Genomic DNA, 24650 nt, shown 5'->3' with positions numbered 1-24650 from the left:
AGCGCCAGGCTCGAGTCATCGAGGCGAACAAGAACAACAAAAACTTCGCCCCAAAGGCCAAGAAGCAGAAGGTGACCCCGTCCATGCAGGCGTCGGGCCTTAACAGGAGGGAGAGGCGGAAGAAGGAGCGAGAGGCGGAAGATGCGTGACGATGAACCTAGGTTATATAATAAGAGACGCGACTCAGCGTCGCTGCTGGCCGTACGGGCTGACGTACTTGTCCGTGCGGTGACTCACCGGCGCCTTCTGCCCGCCAACCCCCGACGGCGGCTCCATCCGCTCTCGCACGCTGCCCCTCGCCGCGGGCTTGCTCTTGTACGAACCCCCGTAGGACGAACCCGCCACGCCGCCGTAACCCCCGCCCAGTTTGACCGGCTCCCTCGCCCCCGGCTTGACGTTCCTGCTCCCCACGCCCTGCACGCCGAGGTCCGCCGCCCCGCCGCCGCCGTACCCGCCGCTCCTCGCCGCGCTAACCCCTCCCAGCGAGATACCCCCCGCGCTGATGATCGAGCTCGCGTCGGACCCGCCGTGGTACGAGCTGGCGCCCGCGTGGTAGCCGCTGTGCACGCTCGAAGCCGCCGCGTGCGACCGGTGCGACCCGGCAACCTGCAACCGCCTGTGCCCGCCGGAAGGTTCGTAGCCCCCGCCGCCGCCGGCGTCGCCGATCCCCTTCCCCGCGATGCTGGGCACTGATGCGCTCGCCACGGACGCGGACGCGCGCGAGCGTCGGGTCCTGTCCGAGCGGGCGTCCGATGACGTCGCCGCGGATCCGTGGTGGCCCGCGCGGCTGTCGTCGCCGCCGCTGCCGCTGAGCGTGCCGTCAGCCTTGGGGTTCATCAACGCGTACTGCCTCTTCTCCATCTCGCGAATCTCGCGGAAATACGGGTGCCTCAACGCCTGTCTAGCGCTCAGACGGTCGTCGGGGTTGTAGGCGAGGAGTTTGTTGATGAGATCGACGCACTCGGGCGGCGCGTGCGGAATCAACTTCTCGATGCCCGTGCCCGACTTTTGCGGAAAGTTGAAATCCATGTGCGCGGACCTCTGCTTCATCTTACCCAGTAACTCGGCGGACGGCGTGCCGATGATGTTGTGGATCTTCTGGATCTGGTCCAGCTCGTTCGTCCCGGGGAAGAGGGGGAAGAGGGAGACAATCTCGAAGAAAACGCACCCCACGCCCCACATGTCCATCTTGTAGTTGTAGTACCCGTCGGTGAGCAGGCACTCGGGGGCGCGGTACCATCGAGTCGAGATGTACTCGGTGTACGGTTGTTTGCTGTAGATGCCCCGACACGATCCAAAGTCCGCCAGCTTGAGGCAGTCGTCCATGATGAGAATGTTCTCAGGTTTGATGTCGCGGTGGAAGATGCCGTTGCGGTGCATGTGGTCCATCGACTTGATGAGCTGGTACATGTACGTCTTCACCCTGTCCTCGGCCAAGTAGTGCCGCCGGCCCCGGATGAGCTCGTATATGTTCATGTCCATCAGCTCGAACACCAGCGCCAGCCTCCCAGTGGGCTGGTCGTAAAGCACCTCCAGGAGCTTGATGATGTTCCCGTGCGGCGACAGCCTCCTGAGGGCCTGGATCTCCCGCAGGTTGTTAACCTGATCCAGCGAGTCGAAGTGGTTCTTCATGCACTTGATCGCGACGTACTTCCCGTTCTTGATGCATTGCGCCTTGAGCACCTCCGAGAACGTGCCCTCGCCCTTCTTGGCGACCAGGCGGTACTCTGCGGGGGGGGATGGGGGCGAAAATGAGATTCCCGATTTGGGGCGAAAGTTCTCAGGTTTTTTCGGGTCGTCTGGTTCTCGGCCGTGGGGCGCGGAGGAGCCGGCGGGCGCGGGTCGGGTCGGGTTGGAGCGTTGGGCGATCGCGATCGATCGCCCCGATCGCCGGGATGGATGAAAGGAGATCGATCCGGGTCCCCAGCGTCGTCGACGGCTCAACCGCGGTGCTCGTGGCCGACCTCGCCCGGCGCCCCATGCGTTCCAAAAAAGGGAGAAGGCACTCGCGAGAGTGGGGGCCGAATCGGCGTCGTGAGGCGGTAGAAACCGGGGCTCCCACGGGCGATGCGAGGCGAGTTCGGGGTCACGGTTGCCGCGGCACCCACGCCCAGAACGTGTTTATATCGACCGAGATCACCGGACCGACGAACCATCGCCGCACCGCCCATGGCGCGCGTCCTCCGGGCGTTAAAACACTCGGCAAAACTTGACAAGCGGGCACGTACTGTGCATAGTTCCCTGCTTCCCTGCCGGCGTAGCGTCCCCTGCGGTCGCGCGACCTGTTTAACCGCGCTCACGTCCGATCGCAGTCTGGCTGGGATCCCTTAGATCAAGTCCAGTCACCACCTCCGCCGCGGGTGGTCTCGGCGCGCTCGGTGCGTATGACGTGGCTGGTGCACCGCCCCGGCCGAGAAAAGATTGCTCAGCGGGCTCCGAGATCAGTCGTTCCGCGATTTTATTAACGCACGTGATTTTATTACACGCCTTTTCCTGGTCTCGGGGTGCCAACGAGGTGCCGACGACGACGGGAGACATCGCGCTCCTCCGCATCTCACGTCGCGTCTACATGTAGCCGCTAAGGGCTTCAGTACTTCTTCGCCAATCTACTGTACGAGTCCGCGTAGCTCTTCACCGAGAGGTTATCCGTGAACCGCCTCCGCCCGCCGCCGTCTCGCCCCGACGTCAGCGAAAGGTTGTTTGGGTACGCCCTCGAGAACGGAAACGACGACAGAAACTCGTCGTGCGCGTCGTCCAGAGGGGCGTCGTCGCCCGCGACGGACACCCGCTCGAGTCGCGCCGCGGTGTGCTGCACGGAGTACGACGTCTCGGCGACGCCCCCGGGCCCCGACGTTCGCTTCCGAGCGTCGCACGAGCCGCACGAGCACCCCGGCTCGGGTCGGAAAAACGACAGCGCGTGCGCCAGCAACTTGGCGTCGAGCGTCTCCGCGTGCCTCCGTTCCGACGGCGACAGACCCGCGGGCGGGTACACGCGAGTGAACCCGCCGAGCCTCTCCGGCGGCTCCGTCGCGTCCATGCAGCCGCTCCTCGCGCTCCTCTCCGCCCTCTCGGCCCTCTCGCGCCTTCCCCCCAGACGCGGCGGCGCGGCGCGAGCGTACCCGGCAACCGTCCCGTTCGAGACCTCGTCCGAATCGTCGTCGTCGTCGTCGAGCGAGTGCGTTTGCGGGATCGGGAGTTTCGGTCGCGTCCTACCCCAACCGCTCCGCGGCCGCTCCATCGTGGCGTACCCGGACCCGTACCCGCCCATCGTCGAGCCGTAGCCGCCGCCGCCGCCGCTCGATGCGCTCGATCCGACCCCCGCTAAACCCCCGCCGACGGATGCGCCGACGGATGCGCCCCCCATCCGCGCATTCTTGAGCGTCTCCCCAGCCTTGTACAGCCTCTTCTTCTGCGCCCGCTTCTCGGCTTCGATCCACGCCCGGCGCTCCTCGCCGTCCAGGTTCAACGCCCTGAGCACGTCCCCAATCGCTCCGCACTTTACCCTCGCGTCCAGCGGGCTGTCCATGTTGAACGACGGCGAGTGGTTCACCTCGATGAGCCACGGCCGAAGTTTCTCGTCGATAATGATATCGAAGCCGAGGAGCTCGAAGCACCGGCTGGGCTTGGGCTCGTCGTCGGCGGAGGCGCCCGCGGCCGACGGGCTGGACCTCCCTGACGACCCCGGGCTCGCGTCGTCGGCGTGAAGGTCGGCGTATCCACGCGGCGTCGCACCGGACGCCCTGCCGTTCGCGCCGCGCTCCCTCTCCGCTCCATGCCGTTCGATCGCGCTCCTCGGCGCGTTGTTCACGGAGCTGTGGTAGCAGTGCGCGAGGTGGGGCTGGATCGGTAACACGGTCCTCGCGACAACCTCCCGGATATCGCGCCACAGTTTCTCCGTGTCGTGACCCATCGCCTTCATCTGCGCGAAGAGCGAGGATATCGACCGCTTCGTCCCCTCGTCCTCCTTGTCCGTGCTCACGAACGTCGCGCTGTGCTTGTTGAGGGAGTAATTGGTCAGGTGCATTGTCACCTGCGACAGGTTGCTCTTGTTTGGCGCCGCGTAAGGCGTGGTGGCGAACCGGGCGATGCCCTCGTCGTACACGTACACGGCCAGGGGGTCCACGCACGTGACAAGCGCGTATATCCTGAGGTCGAACTTGAACCCGTCGAGAAGGAACGGGTCGTGCATGTACCGCTGCACGACGACCGCGCCGGAGTGCGTCTTGTCTATGCCGGACTCGCCGGCCGCGAGGTAGATGCCCCGGCCCATGGCACCCGCGCTCGGCTTGACGATGTACACGGCGTCGGGGTTGGCCCTGGAGTACTTCCGAAAGAGGTCGAGCTGCGAGGGGTAGTCCCACGTCTGCGGCGAGAACGAGTACTCGCGCGGGTGCGCGGTCTGCATCCTCCGGAGGTTCCGGGAGAGCGGCGCCTTGCGGCAGATCTCCAGCATGCCGGGGAAGTGGTTGATTCGCTGGAACGGGTAGAGCTTCGCGACCCGCCCCTCGGAGACGGAGGAGTCCATCCAGCACAGGTCCCAGTACTGCTCGTCGTCGCCAACCTCCTCGAACCCGTTATCGGCTGTCACCTTGCGAAGGCACTCGTACTTGCAGTGCTCCAGGTTGACCAGCAGCCCGTCGTGGTTCGCGGCGGCACCGCCCCTCTTATTTTCCGACAGCCCGGATGGCGCGCGTTCCCCTCCCGGCGTCGGGGACGGCTTGGCGCCGAACCTGTTTTCGGCGACCCTGGCCGTTCGACCGGGACCAAACATGGCGAGCGACGACGAACCCGACCTGTCCACGGACCGGGATCGACGCAAACCCGCGCACAAGTGCTGTGGTCGTGGTTCCCCCCCTCGTGAAAGCATCTCTCGCACCGTGAGCAACTTTCCGACGAAATTCTCGCAGTCGGCACACGAAGCCGAGCACGACAGAGAGCAACATGGGTTCGGCCGCCGAAACGAACAAGGATAAGGCTGCCACGATCGTCTCGGCGATTGCGAGCCAGTCGGCGGCGCTTGAAGAGCCCCTGGAGGTTCCAGGTGGCACCCCGTTCGGGCAGGTTTGCGACGCGGCGGCGGCCGTGGAGATGGGCGCCACGAAGATCCAGATGATCTTCGCCGACGGCGCGGACGTGCCCGAGGACGCCGCCGGGTCCGCGCTGGAGACGTTTCACATGAACGTTATCACGTTCATCGCGTACTGCCAGTCAGCCATGGGCACTCAGGGCAAGACCTTCGACGCGGGCCTCAGGGATGCGGCGAAGGTGCTGTGCAAATCCGCGGGGAGGCTCGTGGCGACGGCGACCGAATCGGCCGAGCCCAGCGGCTCCCTCAGGGCTGTGCTCGGCGAGTGCTGGGAGGCGGTCAAGGACATCAAGAAGCTCCCAAAGGATGGTCGCGTCGCCATATCCAAGGCGCTCATGCGCGTCGCCACCTTCATCAAGGACACGAGCACCGAACTGTCCGAGCTGGGCGAGGGCGCGCAGGACGAGGGCGGCAACCCGGAGGACCCGGACGAGGACGACCTCCGCTTCCACGACGAGGACTTCACCGCGGAAGAGATGAGGGTCGCCAGGGCGTGCGCCGAGTTTGCGTCCGCGTCGTTCGAGTTCGTCCGCAAGATCGTCGCGCCGATCGTGCGGGGATCCGCGAGCGACGTCGACGCGCTGGAGCGGGCGCTAGACTCGAGTAAAAAGTTTCAGGTGCGCCTCGAGGATGTGGGCGCGGGGGTGTACCCGCCGCAAGACGGCGGCGCGCTGATCGAGGACGCGTCGAAGGCGATGGAAGAGGGAAGGACGATGGGTAAGGAGATCGCGGAGGCTGGAGGCGTCGAGGGGGCGGAGGAGGCAGTCGCAGAGTTGGAGGGTGCTTTCAACAAGTTGCGCGACGCACTCGGAGAGAAGTAGGCAGCGGTCAAGCAACGTAGTTTGTCTCGTGCGAGGTATTCGTAATCGCGCAAAGGATAGCCACTCAGAGCCAGTAGCTCTAGCCCACCTGGCTGGGATGATTCATCCGCGAGTTGAGGCTTGCATCGTTCACAGCACTCACTGTCATGAGAGTTGTGAAGGATGTGATATGGGTCGCTGAAAACCCAGTACATCGCTGAACCCATAACTCGCTGAAAAACCATCCCGGGTTTGCTCCATTTACGCCACGGGATTCTTGAGCCCTTGTCTCATCTTATCAGCCTCCCACATGTGCATCATCATGTCCACCACGCGGCAGCTGTACCCCCACTCGTTGTCGTACCACGCGAGGAGCTTGACCAGGTGGGGGGACGTCGCCACCGCAGCGGCTGAGTCAAAGATCAGCGAACTCGGGTCGCCGATGAAGTCAGAACTGACAACCGGATCGTCCGTGTATCGAACAAGACCCTCGAACTCTTCCTCGGCGGCGAGCTTAACCGCAGCCTTGATCTCATCGATCGTCGTGGGGCGCTCAAGGACACACGTGAGGTCCAGGAGTGACACGTCTGCGACAGGCACGCGGAGAGCAAAGCCCGTGAGCTTTCCTCGGAGCGTTGGAAGAATCCTTCCAAGAGAGCTGGCGGCTCCGCTGCTTGTGGGGATGATGTTGCTCATGCCACTGCGTCCCCTGCGCCAATCCTTGGGGTTGGCACTATCGACGGTGGGCTGCGATATGGTCAGCGCGTGCACCGTGGTCATCAGGCCCTCGGAAAGGCCAAAGTTGTCGTCGATGATTTTCGCGAGCGGTGCCAAGGCGTTAGTTGTACATGATGCACAGGAGACCACGCTGGGCTGATCCAGCGCATACGATTCGTGGTTCACCCCGAAGACATACATTGGTGTTTCGGCGTCCTTGCTCGGGGCGGTCATGATGACGCGCTCGGCTCCGCCTCTCTTGATGTGACCCTCCCGGCACAGGGCGGTGGTCAGAAACTTCCCGGAGGATTCCACGACATAGTCGCAACCTGAAGCTCCCCACGGTACCTCACCCGGGTCGGTTCTTTGTGTGACGTGCACAGGCTCGCCGTCGATGAGGAAGCAGTCGTCCCTCTCCGTGCTGGTGGACACCTCACCCTCGAAGCGGCCCATGACGGTGTCGTGAGTTAAGAGGAAGCTGGCATACTTGGCGCCGAGCTGCGGGTCGTTGATGGCCACGGTGGTTAAGCCACGGTTGCGGGCCGCCCTGCACCAAGAAAAAGCGTCGGTGAGTTCACGGTTTGGATTCGCGGACTCATCCCGCGCGGCACCTGCACACAAGTCGGCCGATACGGCCGAAGCCGTTTATGCCTATGCGCAAAGGTCGTTCCTCGAGGTCCTCCTGACTGGCGTCCATGTCGCGTCGTGCGTGTACGCTGCTGGGAGTGCGCGATACGGGGAAAAGAAAGGCGTTGTGGTCACTCGACCTATCCGAGGACACACTTGAGACTGTGACGAACACTTGACTTGACTTGATACATACAGGAAATGATAACATGAAACACAGGTTTGTCGTCGCGTTGGATGCTTCCTCGGGATGTTCGCGCTCCGGGAGTCCGGGTCGATACGTTTCATCGCCCCTGCCCCCGCAGATACTTTCTCTGCGCGCGCTGACATGCTTTCATCTCTGGGTCCAACGCGAAGACGTCTGGCACACCTCGCAAATTTTCTCCTTCTTCTTCACTCTTGCGTGACAACCGCCGGCGCAATCTCGGTCCACGAGCGCGCGAACACCGATCGTCTGTTTTCCGTGTCGGAGTCTTCGTTCTCTTCCGTCACGAACGCTTCGAGCTTGGTGTCGAACTTGTACGCCCCGTCGACGACGGTCATCTCGGCGCCGACCACAATCTCCGCGTCGACGAGGCCCGGCGTGGACGACCTCGACGTGGGCGAGGCTGGTCCAAAGGCGTGCATCGAATCGAGCGCGGACTTTGGCGACACTTTACCGCTCGTGGCGAGTCCCTTGATCACGCGACGGCGCTCGATTCGCTGGGAGCGACCGCTCCTCGCGCTCACATCGACGGCTTGCGACTCGACGATGAGCCTCGAGTCCTTGAGGGGCACCAGCCTCGCGCCGCTGTCGGCGCGGCGAATCACCTTGGCGCTCGCTCCCGCGCCGATCAGGTCGTTTCGAACCTCGCCGCCGCGCAGTCCCCGCGTGGCGAGGGGTGCGACGAGAACTTCGAGCTCCGGGATCGTGTCCACCGAGTATGACCACTTATCGGCTATGTGCTCGTCGGACAGCGCCGGAATCTCGCACGCGCCGCCGACAACCGCGAGGGGCTCAAAGCCGGCGGGCGAGGGCGCGATGACCGGCCAGTACGTCTGCGACAGTCCGACCCTCAGCTTCCAGCCGACGGGAATCGAGAAGGCGCAGTAGTCGCACGCGACGGTGACCGCGAACGTGGATTCGTCCTCGTCGCCCTGGTAGTTTGACACGGACCCGTGTGAAGAGGAGGACATGGCGGAGACGTTGCACACGCCGTACGTGATCCTGTGCGAGGATCCGTCCGGCGCAACTGCGCAGACACGAGCGACCACGACGCCGCTGTGCGTCGTCGCGTCCTCCCCGACCCGTCTGCACGCGACCGTGATCCGCGGCGCGCCGATTATCGCGGTCTCGACCGTCACGGGAGCGCCGTCAAAGCACACTGAACGCTCGTCATCCGGGCGCTGATCGCCCGGGAGGTCGTCGCCGTCGCCAAAGGTGAACCAGCGTCCGGACGCGACGCCCACGGGTCTCTCCGGGGTGTCCCGCATGACCTTTGGGGCTGAGAAGATGTCGAGCTCGTCGCGTCTCGCGGAGCGCGGGTCAGCCTCGAGCGTTCCCTCGGGGGTGAACGCCAGTAGGAAGGCTCCCTCGTCGGCGGCGGCGTCGAGGTGGTCTTGGGAGTGCTCCGCGACCCAGTACCCTTCCGCACGCTCCGGCGCCGTCACCGGCCCGCCGTCGAGCGGCGGTCTCTGCACGTGGACCCGCACGCCGGGGACGTCGCGTCGGTTCTCCCGGGGCGATCCCGGCAGCGGGTTGCCCGGGACGAAGAGGTGCTCCCTCCAGAAGTCCAAGACCTCGGCGAGGAAGCCAAACGCGGGTCCTGATTTCGACAGGTGGGGGTAGTTGTGCACCCAGGAGCCCATGACAGCCTTGACCCTGTTCGGACCCAGCGCGCGAGCGAGCCTCGGGGTCGAATTAGCGTACCCTCCGCCGTGAAGGCATCCGACGGAGAGCACGGGCACGGCGATCATGTTCCTGCCCCCCGACCCGACAGACCCCTCCTTCCAGTAGCTTCTACCCCTGGAAGATTCCGGGTGCAGCGAGGCCCACTCGCCGTGCATGGGCTTGAGCTCCTCCAGCCTGCTCACCCACCTGCTCTCCCACGATGACTGGTCGTTGTCCGAGTGGTTTTCATCCCCGTCAGAGTCGGCAGTGTACGGGGTTATGTTTCCGGAGGAGATCCGGACAGGCGACGCTGTGCCGACGGAGGACGTCACCGGCACGGGGGGCGCGGCGAGCGAGTCAAGGAGCCACGCGCCCCACGCGAGGTTCTCGCCGAGTAACGATCCGCCCATCCAGTGCATGTCGTCGCTGGCGCGCTCGTCGGTGGCGCACACCGCGCAAACGGCGCGGAGGCTGGGCGCCTCCCTGGCGGCGCCCTTGCCCGCGGTGTCCCCGGCTAGTGCGGCAACCTGCAGCGCGATGAAGCCGCCCCAAGAGCATCCCATCATGCCCACCGCGCCCGTGCACCACGGCTGAGCCGCGGCCCACTCGCACGCGTCGCACGCGTCCCTCTGCTGCTGGGGAGAGTACTCGTCGTCGAGGACACCCTCCGAGTTTCCGCTGCCCCTGCTGTCGACGCGGATGCACGCGATACCGTTGCCCGCGAGGTAAGGGTAGGTGGCCTCATCGGTGTCGATGGTGCCGGTGGCGTAGCCGTAGGGCAGGATCTCGATCACTGCCGGCGCGCGCAATTCGTCGGCGTCGAGGGCGACGCCGTCGGGGAGCCAGAGCCTGGCGGAGAGCTTCGTGCCATCCCGGGTGGGGAAAAATATCTCATCAACCCTGACGGTGCCCGCTGAGGCGTGAGGCAGCGAGACCGGGTCGACGACGGTGAGCGCGTTGCTCGACGCGGCGCTCGCGGGCAGGCTGGACGAGAGTCTGCGATCCACGGAGTGAATGTCGGTGCGGTCGATCGAAGAGCCGCGATTTGCCCCATTTGAATCGTACCCAATATTGCGCAGCGCAGAGGCGACGGCTCTGGGCGTGGGGGCGTCGTTGAGCTGTCGCATCTGGAGCCTGAACCCCGTCGCGGCCTCGAGCCTACCCGTGAACTGCATGGCGAGGAGAGAGTGGCCTCCCAAGTCGAAGAAGTCGTCAAGGGCCCCAACCTGACCGGAGCCCTCGGGAAAGAGAATCTCCTCAAAGAGAGCGGAGACGAGCTCCTCGGCGTCGCCGTCGGGAGCGACGTAATCGACCGAGCGGATACCGGCGTCCACCTCGATGTCGCTGCTCTTCGCACGCAGTGTCGCCGGCGCCGGGAGAGCGTTTCGGTCGATCTTCCCGTTTGATGTCATGGGCAACCCGCCGGGTTTCACGCCGACGACGGCCCTCGGGATCATGTACGCGGGGAGGCTCGAGCGCAGCGCGACGCGCAAGACTCGCGCCTTTGCCGCCGGGACGATCGAAAACACGGAATTCTCCGCGGCGTCTTCTTCGTCGGTTTTGACTGGAGCGTCGGGCTTCTCCGATTCGGCGGCACCCTTCCTCTTGACGAGGTCGGTGAGTGCCTTTTCCGCGCTCGCGGTTGCCCTCGCGCCCTTGTTGGTAAGCTCGCGGAGCATCTCTGCGGTATCCTCGCAGTCACCGCCGACCGTGAGATGATCTAAACCGCGATGTCTCAGCGATGCAAAGGCCACTGGTTCTGGCTCGGGCGCGGACGCTTTCGCAAAGACCACGTCAAACCTCGTGGGCTCGTCCGGTGTCCACATCGCGTTGACGCGGTACCCGAGCCTCTCACCGAGGCGGTACACATCCTCGGGCTCGACGGCCGCGCGTTCCAGAGCCACCGCGACTTTGTCGAGATGCGCGCGAAGGGCACCCGCGGTCGCGTGCGCATGCGCATCGGCCGTGTCTTCGAGTTCGTTCAAGAGCGCCTCCTCGTGAACCAGCCTCGCGTCCGGAACTCCGGTGAAGGCGAGGTACTCGGGCGCATCCCCGACGAGCATGTCCTCAATCTCGGCGAGCGAGTGGACCGTAGAGTCCCACGGTTCAAGATCGTACCGCGCGCCGCCGTCTTTGGGGGCGTCCGTCGCGTCGGCGGGGCGCCTGAACACGACGTCGTAGCGATACATTCCAAACTCGGTGCGATGGTACCCCCGGCGCATGTCAATGACAACCCGGTCACACAGAGACGGGGACAGGGCGCGCTTGACCATCGCCAGAAACGCGACAGGGTCCACCAGGAGTTCCTTCTCGTGTTTAACATGCGTCGCGACGTTGATGCGGTAGTCGTGGAAGGTCATACCTGGATCGGCGAGGAATAGCTGGACGCTGGCGTGAAAGTGGCGGTGCAGCCGGAAGTTCCGAACATCGCCGAGAAAGAAATGCCCGCCGGGGCGGACCGCGGTCAGCGAGTTCTCCACAACCGACGTCAGATAGTCCGCGGAGGGGAAGTACATCGAGACACCGTTACAAACCACCGTGTCCAGGTGTTTGTCCGTGAATCTGGCCGCTTCGTGCGCCCCCGCGATGTCCAGCTCGCAGTGGGGCAGGATAAAGTCTGGGTGCGACGTGATCACATCCCTGACGTAGTCGATGGCGTTTGCGGAGAGGTCCGTGCCGACGTACCTCTCGCACAGCTTCGCGATCCGAAGCAGTATCATGCCGTTTCCGCAGCCGAGCTCGAGCGCGCGCCTCGGCCGGAGCCCGGCGATGCGCTCGCAGATGGTCTCCACCCACTCACGGACAACCTCCGGGCGGTGCACGCGCCCGGGGGTGTACGAGTTCCCGTAGCCGCTGAAGTTGAGGCTGGGGTCGGACTCGTCCAGGGCGTCTCGCGCCGCGTACGCCTCGTCGTACACGGCGCCCCACGCCTCCGCCTCGGCGAGGTCTTTGGTGAGATCGGAATCGTGAGATTTCTTTCGACCATCCTCGTCGGCTTTGGCGGCGTCGTCCGATCCGTCGTCGGAGGAGGCTTCCACCACGTACGCGACGAGCTGCCGTGCGTCTTCCTCCCCGGCAGCCTTCGCCGAGTCGTGCACCGCGACCACCGCCTGCTCCACAGTCGGGAGCTGCTCGAGCGCGGCCTCGATCTCTCCCAGCTCGACCCTGTAGCCGCGGATCTTCACCTGGTGGTCCAGCCGCCCGAGGCACTCGAGCTCGAGCGTGTCCGGTCGAAGCCTGCCCAGGTCGCCGGTGCGGTACAACCGCGCGTTTGGATCGTCGGAGAACGGGTCGCGCGGGAACCTTTCGGCGGTGAGAGCGTCGCGGCCGACGTACCCTCGCGACACGCCCGCGCCGCCGATGCAAATCTCCCCGACAACGCCGACGGGCGCCGGCTCGACGCGAACGTTCAATTCATCGTCCACCGCGACGGCCGCCACGTAGACGGACGTGTTGGCGATCGGTTTGCCGATGGAGGTCGGGTTTGAACGCGAGATGGCGGCGCACGTGCTCCAAACCGTCGTCTCCGTCGGGCCGTAGACGTTGAACGCGACGCGCGTCGAGTTGATCATGTCGACGGCGAGCTCCGCCGGGACAGCCTCGCCGCCGACGAGTGCCGTGATTCGACGGAGCGGTGGGTCCGCTCCGGGTGGGTCCGCTCCGGGTGGGTCCGCTCCGGTCGCTGCCTCGCCGCCGCCGCACGAGCGAATCAGAGTTCGCCACGTGGTCGGAGTGGCCTGCATGAAGTTGACGTCCTCCCGCGCGATGAGGTCCGCGAGCGCGCGCGGGTCGGCGGCGGTTTCTCGCGACGCGAGAACCGTCCGACCCCCGACGCAAAGCGGCAGGAAGAGCTCCAAGCCGGCAATGTCGAAGCAGACGGTGGTGACCGCGCATAACACGACGTTCGCGTCTGCCCCGGTGATCTCCTCCATGGAGTAGATGAAGTTCATGAAGTTCGCGTGGGTCACCTGCACGCCCTTGGGCCGACCGGTGGACCCGGAGGTGAAGATGACGTAGGCGAGGTCGTCAGGTCGCGCCACCGCCGCGAGGGCTCCGAAATCGCAACTTTCTTCGTTCGCGTCAACCTCCTCCTCAAGGTCCGCGAGCGACACAACCGGCGGTTCGAAAACATCGGAGTTCTCGCTTTGCCGACGCGCCGCCTCGACGATGGCGCCAATCTCGTTCGCCAGGCCACCGGATACGGACGTCAACACCGCCGCCGCGCGTGCGTCCGTCAGCATGGCCCCGATTCGATCCGCGGGGTAGAGCGGATCGAGGGGCACGTACGCGGCGCCCGTCAGGTGAACCGCGACGAGTGACGCGACGAGGTACGGGCCCCGCTCCAGGTAGACCCCCACGCGCTCCCCGCGAATGTCCGCGCGACCGATCGAACGTCGAAGACGCGACGCGATCGTCGCGGCGACGCGCGTCAGCTCGCGGTACGTCCAGCCGCGCGCGTCCGCACCGTCGGCGCCGACGACTCCCGTTTTTGATTCCGTCGACACCGCGATTGCGTTCGGCGACGCCGCCGCCGCCTCCGCTATGCGCGCGGGAAGCGTCGTCGCCCTTGGGCTTGGAAACGACTTCGATCCACTTCGATCCAGGTGTCCCGGGTGTGTAGGGCACGGACGTGGGTTCGGGAGGTACCCCGGCCGATCGGATGCGGCGTTCCACTGACGCAGTCGACGCGTCTCTTCGGCGGAGCAAATCGGTACGGACCAAGCCGGCGCTCGGAGCAGCGAAGGCCCTGTTTGGGGTCCCCCGAGCGCGGCGAGGAGGACGTTCAGGTGGCCGGCGGTCCTTTTGATGTCGTGTCGCGCACGTGCTGGCGCGTTGGCGACCGCGGCGAGCGCGCCCTGCCTCTCGCAGAACAGGAACGCGAAGCGCGAGCCGGAGGATTTTTCCCCATCCCCACCACAGCTGTGCTCGAGCTCGGCGAGGAGCGCCGCCGCCACAGGTTCCGGGTCGCGGCCGGGACGGAGCGTCGCGATGAGGAGGTCGGGAGTTGTGGTGAGTGTCGTCCCGACCTCCGCGATGGCCCGTTTGCATTGGACGAGCACATTCGCGACGGTGGCGTCGTCGTCGAATGAGACGCCGACGTCGACGCAATCGCAGCCGGTGGCGACGAATCGGGAGCTCGGATCCGTGGGCGCTGCTCCACTGGGTGGGTTGTCGTACACGCGCGCGGTGAAGTCGTGGCGCTCGGTGTACCGCCGGAGCAGGAGTATCGCGGCGGCCAGGGTGCAGGTCCGGCCGTCGAGTGCCTCGTGGTCGGGACGTGCGGGCAGGCCGTGTGTCAGGATCTGTGCAGAGGGCGAAGGGGAGGCGCGAGGTGAGCGCGGAGGTGCGGATGTTAGCAGGAAGCGCCTTGGAGCACGTGAAATCTCCGAAGTGGGCGGCGGCTCGGGAACCGCGTCTGGCGTCTCCTTCGAGGGCAATGACTTCCCGAGACGCGAGCGACGATACCCGCATATCACCAGGTTATCGAATATTCGTCGCGCGGGATCGAAGAAGGCCTGACTCACCTCGGCGACGGCCGCTTCTCCCGCGGCATGCTGAACGGTATCCACCGTCATTTTCGCAGCCGATCTCCGGACCCGGCTTTCGGCGATTAGCGTCGTCGGCGAACCACGGCCGCGTCGTACCCGCGAGGGAGGGATGAGAACGCGGTGTTTGTTCCGGTGTGCGAGCTTCGAACGGATTGGCTGAGGTGTGTCTGTCGGGTCAAGCCCGCCGTCGTGTGGGATCGGTTCAACAAACTTTTCGGAAGTTGGGTTTTCTGAAGGCGTATAACCCTACCATCCTGCTCTGACTGAATTCCCATAGGCCATTCTGGGCCGAAAAAATCGACCGCTCGTTACCCCCACTTTCCCATGTTCCTTTCTCAGACGCCCAGCCAATCAGATTCGATTGCCACGTTGGACTGCATTTTTTCCCGGCAGGGGACGAAGGTTCCTAGAAGGTGACTGCACTTTCTAAAAAATGACCACATGAGATCAGTGATGAGGCGCCGTTTTGTGTTTATTGTTTGAGTTTGAACCGGGCCCCACGCGTCCCTATCGCTACCCCGCCCCCCGACTCCTCCCTCACTCCCCCACGAGCTGCGCCTGCTCCTCCCACGCTCCCGTCGCCACGTTCGCCGCCCACAGCCGCACCCTCCCGTCCTCCGCCGACGTCGCGAGCGTGTCCCCTACGGCGTTCCAGTCGCACACCCGCACAACCGCCGGGTGCGACAGCGTAGCCTCAAGCGACGAGACGCCGCCCGCGTCCCCGAGCGACGCGTCACCCCCCAAACCCATCGTGTCCACGCGGAACAGACCCACGTCCGCGCCGAGTGCCACCGCGACGACGTCGTGTAAGTCGCCGGCCCTCGTCTTGGGCGCCCACGCCAACGCGTTCACCGCCGCGGGTCCCTCGTACACCGTCGCCGAATTTGACCACCGCATCGACGCCTCGTCGTATGACAGCACCCTCACCGCGTTGACGGCGTCGGGCCAACGCAGGGCGACGCCGAGCGTGGGCGGCACCGTGATCCCGTCCCCGGTCCATCCTCCGTGTGGTCCACGAGATCCATGCACATCGGGGTTCCATTGGGGTTCCATCGGAGATCCTTCGTCGACGCCGCGCCCGCGCCACGCGAGCGCGACGCATCTCGCCCCGGGCCGAAGAGCCTCCGACTCGTTGCACAGCTCCCAGCCGGTGAGGGCGAGGGGATCGGAGGGTGAGTAGAAGCGGACCGCGCCGTCGTCGCCGGCGGCCGCGAGCTGAAGGCCGTGGTCGGCGGGAGCGAAGGAGAGGTGCGACACGGGCTTGGTGGAATCCCTGAGCTGCGCGCATCGCTCCCACTCGGACGACCCAGCCTCTGCTGCGGCGGTCGCGGCGGCGGCGGCGGCGGCTCCCGGCGCGCGGACGCCCTCTCGCCACATGCAGATGGTGCCGTCGTCCGAGGAGGACGCGAGGCATCGGCCGAACTCGGCGCCGGCGAAGGCGACGGCGCGGCACGCGGATCTGTGCGCGGCCCACGCCGCGGTTTGGCGCCAGTGGCCCGGGGCTCCGTCCGGGCCGTCCACGCGGTCCCAGACGTGGATGGCTCCCTCGGTGGTGCACGTCGCCATGCGCGTGCCGGATGCGTCGTAGCACGTGGCCGTCACCTCCCCGCGCGTCTCCAGCGCAGTGCCCTTCACGGTCTGCGACGAGCGATCGAGGAGGGAGTGTCGGCGGGTGAGCGAAGATGATTTCGAGGGTTTGAGGGGCGTGCACGGGAGACGCGCGCGAGGCACGGAGCGCATCGCGGCCTGGCAAGCCGAGAGCAGGAGGGCGACGGGATCGGTCGACTCACCACCGTATCGTTGACGACGGTTTCTTCGGCGGCGCCTTCCATGGTCGGCAGGTTGCGCTGATTAGTTTGAATAGTTCGCTCGTCGAGCCCAACAACACGGAGGAACACTGAAATCCAACAACAAGGCGTCTAGCTAGTAAGGTCGCGGTCGGAGCTATCGCCCACTCGGTGCGTCTCCTGTCCTGTCACGCTTGCTCTCCGACGTGCCCGACGTCGTTCCCGCCGCCTCTTTCGCCGCGGCCACCGCCCTCGCCTCAGCCGCCCTCCCGGGCTGGTACAGCTTCGTGCACCCGGTGGTACCCGCAGCGGTTCGATCAACGACCTCCACCCCTGTATCGTACGGGGAGCCAGGGTCGCCGCACCCTCGAATTGGCACGAAGGCATACGCGATGGGAGCGTGGATGCTCATCATTCCTACCGCCAAACTCACCGCCGACGCGGCTGAACCCGACACGAAGGTGTCACGGACCCGCCCGGTTTTCTGGGGTGCCCACTCCGAACTCGCCTCGATGGCAACACGGCGAACACTTCGGCGGGCCGCAGGACGCGATACACGCGCGATGGTTGCACCCGGTGGCGATGTAAGCGCCGCGAAAGTTGCCATGACACGATCAACCCGGCCTGGCGCGCCGTGGTTTTGGTTTGGTTGAAGCAACATCCAGTCAAAAAAAACGCTATTTGCTCATCAGGTCAAGTCTCTCCACCTCACGCTCGATACGTTGCGCGCACGACATCCTCCGATTTGTCGCACCGTCGGGTGTAGCACACCCTTGGCGCGGGGTACATTCCGTCCGTCATCTGGTTGAGGTACTCGCCCGCGACGACGAGGATAGAGTCCCTGAGTTCCTCCTCCTGGCCGGCGGGGGGCCACCTCAACTTCTCCAATCCCTCGTCGCCGCCGCGTTTGGGCATTTCCAGGTACACCTGCGAGTGTCTGCGACCGCGTGAGGGGTCATCCACGCGGGGGATGATGGACACGAGCGTGGGTTCCGCCGTTCCCACGTTCACCGAGTGCATGAACTGGCCGCGGCTCTTCAACTGGAGATCATGGCCGGAGATGCTCTTGCCGTGGTTGGTGTCAATTTTTGGGTGACACGCGAACGTGGTCCTGCACGTCATCGCCTTCAACCCGCACTTCTCGGCCTTCCTGTCGAAGTCGGGGTCCATGACGTTGACGTCCGCAGCGGTCAACAGCACGTCCCCACACTTGCTCGCGGTCTTCCTGGCGGTGATGTGAGCGTCAAGGAGCCTCTCCTTGAACTTCACGTTTGGCCACGGAAAGTCTGCCGCGTACTCGTTCTCGACGACGAAGCACTCCAGGTCCTCCTCGTCCTTCCTGAGGCACGATGCACCGCCCCCGCGAATGGACTTGGCGCGCGTGTCCCTCGGGTGATGAAACCCCGTGCGCGTGTGGTAGCCGCTCTGAGCCGGTGGGTCGTAGCCACCTATGGGCTTGTGTTTGGCCTTCATGTCGCCCTTGAGCTTGAAGAAAGCGGACGCGCTCGCCCCCGCCTCGACGAATACGTTGACGGGGGCGACGAGCTTCTCGTGCAACCTGACGCAGACGCAGCCGTGCTCCTTCATGGCCTCGATGAATGCGATGCGTTCAGGGTGGTCCTCGTCGTCGGAGGTGATCGCGTCGAAAGAGACAATCTTCGGCCCGCGCTCCTTGGGTTCCGAGACCTTCACCCAGTCTGCCGAGTCGGCGCTTCCCGATTCTGATCCCTCCTTGGTCTCTTCCTCCTCATCCTTCGTACCTTCTCGCTCCTCCACCGCCACAGTCCCCGCGTCCTTCTTCTCGGTGATCGTGTCCAGCTCCTGCAACAACACTTCGCCGTCCGATATCAACCTCTTGGTCTCCTCGTTGTCAATGTCGGGATTGAGGCGAAGAGCCTCGTTGAAACCCTCGTCGATGGCGCCGCGGACCCATTCCTTGCGCACGTTCGGGAGGACATGCTCGGCCGTCCGCGCCCGCTTCAACAGCGCTTCGCCGAGCCTATACCTCCCCTTGGCGTACGTGGGATCTTCCTTGATGCACCGCCGCGCGGCCTCGACCGCCTCGGGGTATTCCTTGTTCCTGACGTGGGCCAGCGCGACGTTGCCCCAGTACTGAGGCGCCTTGCCCGCGTCCAGCTCGGCGGGATCCACCGACGCGTAAAGCTTCAGGGCCCGGACGTTATTGCCGTCGCGCAGCGCCCGGTTCGCCATCGTGTACCTCTCCTTCGGTGGCTTGCCCCCGGCCTGCGTGTTGAACTCGTGGAACTGCTTGGTCTCCCTGATCAGCTCGCGTTGCTTGTGCAGCTCGGCTTGGACCTGCTCCTTCTTTTTTTCGACCACCGCGACCTCGGTTACCACCAGCAGCTTGGCCAATATGGGCTTCTTCGCCTTCTCGTCCGGAGTGAGTCTAACCGCGTTTTGATATGCGCGTCTCGCGTCCTCGGTCCGGCCCATCGCCGCCAGCACGTTTCCCTTTCGGTACATCGCCTTCCCCGCCATCACGTGACCATCCGGGCACTGCGATGCCATCTCCTCGGCGTCCGCGAGTGCGTCGGCGAGGCGACCCAACGCTAGCCGCGCGGCCGATCTGTTGCCCAGGATCGCCGGGATGAGCTCGCTGATGGGATCCGCCTGAGACAGCGCGAGGGTGTACAGCTCCTCCGCGCCCTTGAAGTCCTTCCGCTTGTACCTGGCGTTACCCTCCACCCGGGTCGCGTCTGAGATTGCGTCGCCGGTTCCGAGATCCTCGCGGCGACCGGGGTCGAGGGAAGGTGCGACGGGCGCGGCGAGGGCGGACGCGACGGGCGCGACGCCTGAGGTAGGGATCTCATCGAGGACGACCATGGCGACCTGCCGGGCGTCGCGGTCGAGGTTCGCCGCGGGTGTGAAACCCGGGGCGAGGGAGACGATCGTTACCGAACCCGCGGGGAGGCGAACCGGCGCGAAACTGCCAGACAGATCAGGGCCACCGGAGAGGAAGGCGAAACCTACGGGAGTTTCCGATCTCAACAGAAGGTCTTTGAAACCCGCTGGGTTCGGGACTTAACGGCGCGCATCAGCGCCGTGGGGGAGGACTCTGCGACGATCGGTCGATAGGAGGCGCGTCCGGTATCGCCAAACCCCGGCGAATAGCACTTTGCGGGTCCGCACCGGCCCGCAGGTGGAGGTCGTTGTTGACTCGGATTAAAAAATGCCCCCGAAGAAGGCGACGAAGAAGGCGGCGTCGGACCGGACGACCGCGACGAAAGTCGTGAACAAGAGGAGGGCTGTCGCCGGTCGCGAGCCACTCAGGGTGTGGTACATGCCCTTCGGGAACCCCTTCCGCGTCGTCGCGGCGAGTGCGGTGAAGAAGTTAGCCCTCTTCGTCGCGGTCGTCTGCGTGGGATTCTACCTGCGCGAGTTGGTGCCCATCCCAGAGGGCGTTCAGGACAGGGTTGAGCACGCCGTTCCCCCGTGGCTCAACTCCAGCATGCACCTGTTGAACGGCCTGCCCGCGCTGAACGCCTCCGCGCTGAACAACGGCATGCCCCTGGGTTGGCGCGGACCCAGCCCCGGGCAGGCTGCGCTGGAGCGGGGTCGAAGGCCCAAGCATCCCGTCGTCATCGTCCCGGGCTTCATATCGTCGGGTTTGGAGCTCTGGGACGGGCTGCAGTGCGGCAAGCACTTCTTCAGGCAGCGCATGTGGGGCACGCCCGCGATGGCCACGGCGTACTTTGCCAACCGACAGTGTTGGATGCAGCACATGCGCCTGGATCCCGTCACCGGGCTGGACCCGGCGGGGATCAAGCTCAGAGCCGTGTCCGGCCTGGAGGCTGTCGACTGGTTCGTTCCCGGGTACTTCGTGTGGGGCAAGGTGATCGAGTCGCTCGGCGAGGTTGGGTACGACACCAACATGCTGCAGGCGGCGCCGTACGACTGGAGGCTGTCGCCCGTCGGGTTGGAGCAGCGGGACGGGTACTTCACGCGGCTCAAGACGACGATAGAGACGATGGTCCACCTGCACAAGACCCCGGTGGCGCTGCTGGCGCACTCCTACGGGGATCAGCTCGTGAGGTACTTTCTGAACTGGGTCGAGGCGCCGGTGAGCGAGGGGGGGGGCGGCGGAGGTAAGGGATGGACGGATAGGCACGTCGCCGCGTACGTGGACATTGCGGGTCCGATGCTGGGGATACCCAAGACGGTCCCCTCGCTGCTCAGCGGGGAGATGAGGGACACCGCCATCTTGGGGCAGCTCGAGGGCTTACTCGGCCTCGGCGTCAATCCTCTGGACAGGTTCGTTTCCGGGACGTTGGGCACGGTCGCCGCCACGTTCCGCACGTGGGGTTCGCTGTGGGCCATGCTACCCCGGGGAGGCGTTGACGTGTGGGGAGCGGACGACCACCTCGGCGCCCCCGACGCGTCCAACGACGAGTCCACGGGGGTGACGATGGATGGCCCGTCGTCGGAGAGTGGGGAGATCATCGACGATCCGCGCGAGCCGGAAATTGGCGGCGCGCTGCGACACTTTCTGTCCATCCGCGTCGAGGAGGACGGAGGCGGGAACGGGAAGGGAAACGGGGGGTCCGAGAAGGGAAACGGGGGGTCCGAGGGAAAGTCCGGCGACGACGGCGCATCGTCGCCGACCGCCAACGGGACCCCGTCGATCGTCGTGGAAGACGCGGCGCGGAACCTGACCATCACGGAGTCGCTCGAGCTGCTCTTTGAACGCATCAGCGCGGATCACCCGCGGCACGACTCCGACTTTCGGCGGGTCACGCTCGGCGGGCGGAGACTCGCGGGTGGTGGATCCGGGGGTTGGATCGATCGCATCCTGCGCGCGGTCGGCGTCGGTCAACCCAGCGCATCGACCGGCGGTTTCATCGGCCCGCTGCCCAGACCGGCGGGTCCGTCGGAGAAGTTTGGGGATCCGCTCACCGCGCCGCTGCCCCGAGCGCCAAACTTGAAGATTTACTGCCTCTACGGCGTGGGCAAACCGACCGAGCGCGCGTACCACTACGTGCACAGACCGGGTCAGACCGACAGGCCGTTCGCGCTGGACGTGTCCGTGCACGGCCGCGGGGTGGAGCGCGGCGTGACGTCGGTGGACGGCGACGGGTCCATCCCGCTCGTGAGCCTCGGGTACATGTGCGCGTCGGGTTGGAGGGACGGTTCGAGGTTGAACCCCGCCGGCGCCGAGGTTAAGATCGTGGAGTATAACCACAGGGCCATGAGCCTGTGGGGCGGCGGTATCCAGGAGGGGAGGTTCAGCGGCGACCACGTCAACATCATGGGGAACCACGAGATGATCGAGACGGTGCTCGAGGTTGTCACGGGGCACGGCTCCGGCGTGCAGGAGAGGATTTACTCGGGCGTGAGGCAGATTGCGGACAACGTGAGGAGGCTGAGGGTCGCGCGGAGAGGGACGCGAGGGGATGAACTTTAGGATTTGAACGCACGCGTCGTTACGTCATTGAACCTGCGTTGACGCGTGCTGACTGCGAGGAGGGTGGGAGTTATTTTCCGCGATTTATCTTGTCCTTCGAAACCAAGCTCGAGCGGTCGACATCGCTTGTGAGAGCGACACGTCACGAGCATCAGGGGCCAGTATATTCCCGTGATGGAGGCATTCTACACGCGCGCAACCTTTACAGAGGAAGCACGCCAGTAAGTTAGGGAGGCACAAAAAGTGTCACACATGTCCGCTATCACCATCGCGCTCGGCGGGGCCGTCGCGGCGTCCACCGCGGGCGCCGCGAGGTCTACCAGCGGGCGCTCTGTCGCCAAAAAGTCGGCGGTTCAGGTGTCCACGCGAAACGCGACCGTGTGCCGGGTGATTCAGGACGTGACCAGCAGCATGGACGTGGGCAGCAGCATCGACACCGACGCTGAGATGCGCCGCCGCATGGTGCAGATGGATACCGCCAAGACCCTTCGCAAGACTATCGACGTGCGTGCCCCGCCGTTTCAGCCGAATTTATCCACTCGGCCGACAGCCGACTGACCTCGCACCTCACCTCTCGTCTCAGGCCATGGGCGGTACCATGATTCAGGATCCCGCCGCGTTTGTCTCTACCGACTTCCAGCGCGCCGTCACGACCGGCCTGTTCGCGTCGTGCGCGGCTCTGGTGGCGCGGGGTGGCGTCGGCATCGAGATGGCTGGCGACGGCGGCGACCCCGCGGCGTGGGCGTCCCTCGTCGGCTCCGGCCTCCTGGCGTACTGGCTCTCCGACCTGGGCACCGGCGTGTTCCACTGGTCCGTGGACAATTACGGGAGCAAGGCGACGCCGGTGATGGGCGGCATCATCGACGCCTTCCAGGGCCACCACAAGTACCCGTGGACCATCACCAAGCGCCAGTTCGCCAACAACATTCATACCACCTGCCCGGCGACGATGTGCGTCACCGTGCCCCTGCTGCTCACCCCGGGCCTCGCACCCGACACGTGCGCCTTCATGGGCGTGTTCTGCAGCATGATCGTGCTGTCCCAGCAGTTCCACGCGTGGTCGCACATGAAGAAGTCGCAGCTGCCGGAGATTGTGGTGAAGCTGCAGGACCTGGGTGTGCTCATCTCCCGCAAGGGCCACGGCGCGCACCACAGGCCGCCTTTCGAGGGTAACTACTGCATCGTGTCTGGTTGGTGGAACCCCATCCTGGACGACAACAAGTTTTTCAACAAGATGGAGAAGGTGGTTTTTGAGGCGACGGGCGTGGCGCCGAGATGCTGGTCAGAGACTCACGACTTTGACGTTGAGGAGGAGGCACCGGAGGGTTGGGGCAAGGAGTACAACCTGTGATATCCGCGCAGTCATCAAACTTCTTTTATTCTTTTCTTCGCGGGGCCAAGAGGCGGTCCCCTGAACCGATGTATAACAGATTCAAAGTTGCGCAGCACACACTTCGTTTAGTTTGAAATTTCATACAACGACGTCGTTTTACAACAGAGTGCGCCTTCACCAGGACTCCCCACCCTTGATCGTAGTCTCCGGCACGCGCGGCTCGAGACTCTTACCCTTCGCATCTCCTCGCCCCCGCCGCGCCGCCGCGTTGGCTTCGAAAAGGATGTCGGCGCACGCTTTGTGTCCGTTCCTCGCCGCCACCTCCGCCGGAAGCACGCCCCGCGATGTCGCCGCCGTGTGGTCCGTCATGAGCCTGTCCGCGGCCACGTCCGGCCTCGCGCCGTGCGCGAGCAGCACTTCCACCGCTTTGGCGTGCCCCCACTCGGCGGCGCAGTACAGGGGCGTTTTACCGTTGGGGTACCTCGCCTCGACGTCGGCGCCGGCGTTTAGGAGCAACTCCGCCACCCGCCACTCGCCCGTCTTTGCCGCCGCCATCAACGGCTTCCACCCTTTTCTCGACGCCGACGCGTTGGCGTCCGCGCCTCGCTCCAACAGCGTCCCAACGCACCTCGCCGCGCATCCCTCGCCGCACACGTCGGAGGCGCCCGCGGCGGCGAGGATCAACGCGACGTCGTGCTCGTCCACGGCGTCAGCGTCGAGCCCGTGGTCCAGGAGGGCGACCACCACGTTGTGATGCCCCCTGGACGCGGCCGTGACCGCCGCTCCCGCCGCCGCGGGTCCCCCGGGTTCGACCGCGCCAGGGAACGACTCCAGGATCCGCTTCACCAGCCCCGTCTGACCCTCGCCCGCGGCGAGTTGGAGCACGACATCCGGCTCGGCGTGGGGGAACCGGAGCAAGGCCGGTAGGGCGCTCCATGTTTTGTGCTTCACCACCGCGGTGAGGTCGGCGAGCCACCTCTGATAGGCGCGGTCGTGCGTGTGGTCGAAGCTGTGGTGGTGGTAGTCGTGGAAGAACGCGGCGGTCCTGGTGGATCCGGGCGTTCGATCTGATGAGGGTTCATCCGACCCGCGGCTTCGGAGGTCCCTCGAGGTCCCGGGCGGAGAGATGGATGTCCACCGGCGGGTCGATACGGGCCCCGTGGATGCGGACCGGGTGCATGATCTCGCCGCCGCGCGGGCCACGGGGACCGGAGTGACGGATGCGGAAGCCATCGGATGCGGTCGTCGGTCCACCGCAGTCCACGTTCCACCTCGGATGAGATCTAGATATTATCAGCGTTCAAACTCGAGCAGTCGAGCCCACCCCCTGTGCTGCGGGGCGGGCCGAAGCGAGTTTCTCGGCTCTTCTCGTCCTCTGGGCGATCGATCCGATGAGTAACTGGCGTCGCAACCCCCTCCGAGCCGACTCACGCTCTCCTGTGATGTGCGGCCGTGTGCT

The 24650-nt window shown here is 65.2% G+C and overlaps 9 protein-coding genes across 9 annotated transcripts; 3 read left to right on the top strand and 6 right to left on the bottom strand.

Annotated features, from left to right (window-relative positions):
• Nucleotides 1–147: 147 nt before the first annotated feature.
• LF4 (long flagella protein LF4) lies at nucleotides 148–2171 on the bottom strand (the record flags this gene model as incomplete). The annotated part of the gene is made up of 2 exons (XM_002502165.1): nucleotides 148–1727; nucleotides 2063–2171. 2 exons carry the CDS (start codon nucleotides 2169–2171, stop codon nucleotides 184–186), a joined length of 1653 nt encoding a protein of 550 aa, XP_002502211.1. The 3' UTR covers nucleotides 148–183.
• A 1223-nt stretch (nucleotides 2172–3394) lies between these two features.
• Nucleotides 3395–4771, bottom strand: MICPUN_82271 (predicted protein; the record flags this gene model as incomplete). Its single annotated transcript, XM_002502164.1, has 2 exons — nucleotides 3395–3622; nucleotides 3809–4771. Coding segments are annotated over 2 exons (1191 nt in total), but the record flags the coding sequence as incomplete, so codon positions are not given.
• A 170-nt stretch (nucleotides 4772–4941) lies between these two features.
• On the top strand, nucleotides 4942–5958 carry MICPUN_50333 (predicted protein; the record flags this gene model as incomplete). Its single annotated transcript, XM_002502537.1, has 1 exon — nucleotides 4942–5958. The coding sequence occupies one exon, from the start codon at nucleotides 4942–4944 to the stop codon at nucleotides 5905–5907; it is 966 nt and encodes a 321-aa protein (XP_002502583.1). The 3' UTR covers nucleotides 5908–5958.
• A 189-nt stretch (nucleotides 5959–6147) lies between these two features.
• Nucleotides 6148–7300, bottom strand: MICPUN_97419 (glyceraldehyde 3-phosphate dehydrogenase; the record flags this gene model as incomplete). Its single annotated transcript, XM_002502163.1, has 2 exons — nucleotides 6148–7150; nucleotides 7215–7300. The coding sequence occupies 2 exons, from the start codon at nucleotides 7298–7300 to the stop codon at nucleotides 6148–6150; spliced, it is 1089 nt and encodes a 362-aa protein (XP_002502209.1).
• Nucleotides 7301–7623: 323 nt separating this feature from the next.
• On the bottom strand, nucleotides 7624–14676 carry MICPUN_58727 (predicted protein; the record flags this gene model as incomplete). Its single annotated transcript, XM_002502162.1, has 1 exon — nucleotides 7624–14676. The coding sequence occupies one exon, from the start codon at nucleotides 14674–14676 to the stop codon at nucleotides 7624–7626; it is 7053 nt and encodes a 2350-aa protein (XP_002502208.1).
• Nucleotides 14677–15186: 510 nt separating this feature from the next.
• Nucleotides 15187–19280, bottom strand: MICPUN_58726 (predicted protein; the record flags this gene model as incomplete). The annotated part of the gene is made up of 4 exons (XM_002502161.1): nucleotides 15187–16287; nucleotides 16440–16546; nucleotides 16605–16966; nucleotides 17191–19280. The coding sequence occupies 4 exons, from the start codon at nucleotides 19278–19280 to the stop codon at nucleotides 15187–15189; spliced, it is 3660 nt and encodes a 1219-aa protein (XP_002502207.1).
• A 346-nt stretch (nucleotides 19281–19626) lies between these two features.
• MICPUN_58725 (lecithin:cholesterol acyltransferase) lies at nucleotides 19627–21887 on the top strand (the record flags this gene model as incomplete). The annotated part of the gene is made up of 1 exon (XM_002502536.1): nucleotides 19627–21887. The coding sequence occupies one exon, from the start codon at nucleotides 19627–19629 to the stop codon at nucleotides 21856–21858; it is 2232 nt and encodes a 743-aa protein (XP_002502582.1). The 3' UTR covers nucleotides 21859–21887.
• A 164-nt stretch (nucleotides 21888–22051) lies between these two features.
• Nucleotides 22052–23349, top strand: MICPUN_58724 (hypothetical protein). Its single transcript, XM_002502535.1, has 2 exons — nucleotides 22052–22362; nucleotides 22442–23349. Exons 1-2 carry the CDS (start codon nucleotides 22111–22113, stop codon nucleotides 23207–23209), a joined length of 1020 nt encoding a protein of 339 aa, XP_002502581.1. The 5' UTR covers nucleotides 22052–22110; the 3' UTR covers nucleotides 23210–23349.
• MICPUN_58723 (ankyrin repeat protein) lies at nucleotides 23299–24617 on the bottom strand. The gene has a single exon (XM_002502160.1). It carries the CDS (start codon nucleotides 24422–24424, stop codon nucleotides 23366–23368), a length of 1059 nt encoding a protein of 352 aa, XP_002502206.1. The 5' UTR covers nucleotides 24425–24617; the 3' UTR covers nucleotides 23299–23365.
• Between the last annotated feature and the right edge of the window lie 33 nt (nucleotides 24618–24650).

The sequence above is a fragment of the Micromonas commoda genome, chromosome 5 (assembly GCF_000090985.2).
Source record: "Micromonas commoda chromosome 5, complete sequence".
Classification (NCBI taxonomy): Eukaryota; Viridiplantae; Chlorophyta; class Mamiellophyceae; order Mamiellales; family Mamiellaceae; genus Micromonas; species Micromonas commoda.
Note: the sequence above shows the minus strand (reverse complement) of the source record. Positions and strands in the feature narration are given on the sequence as shown.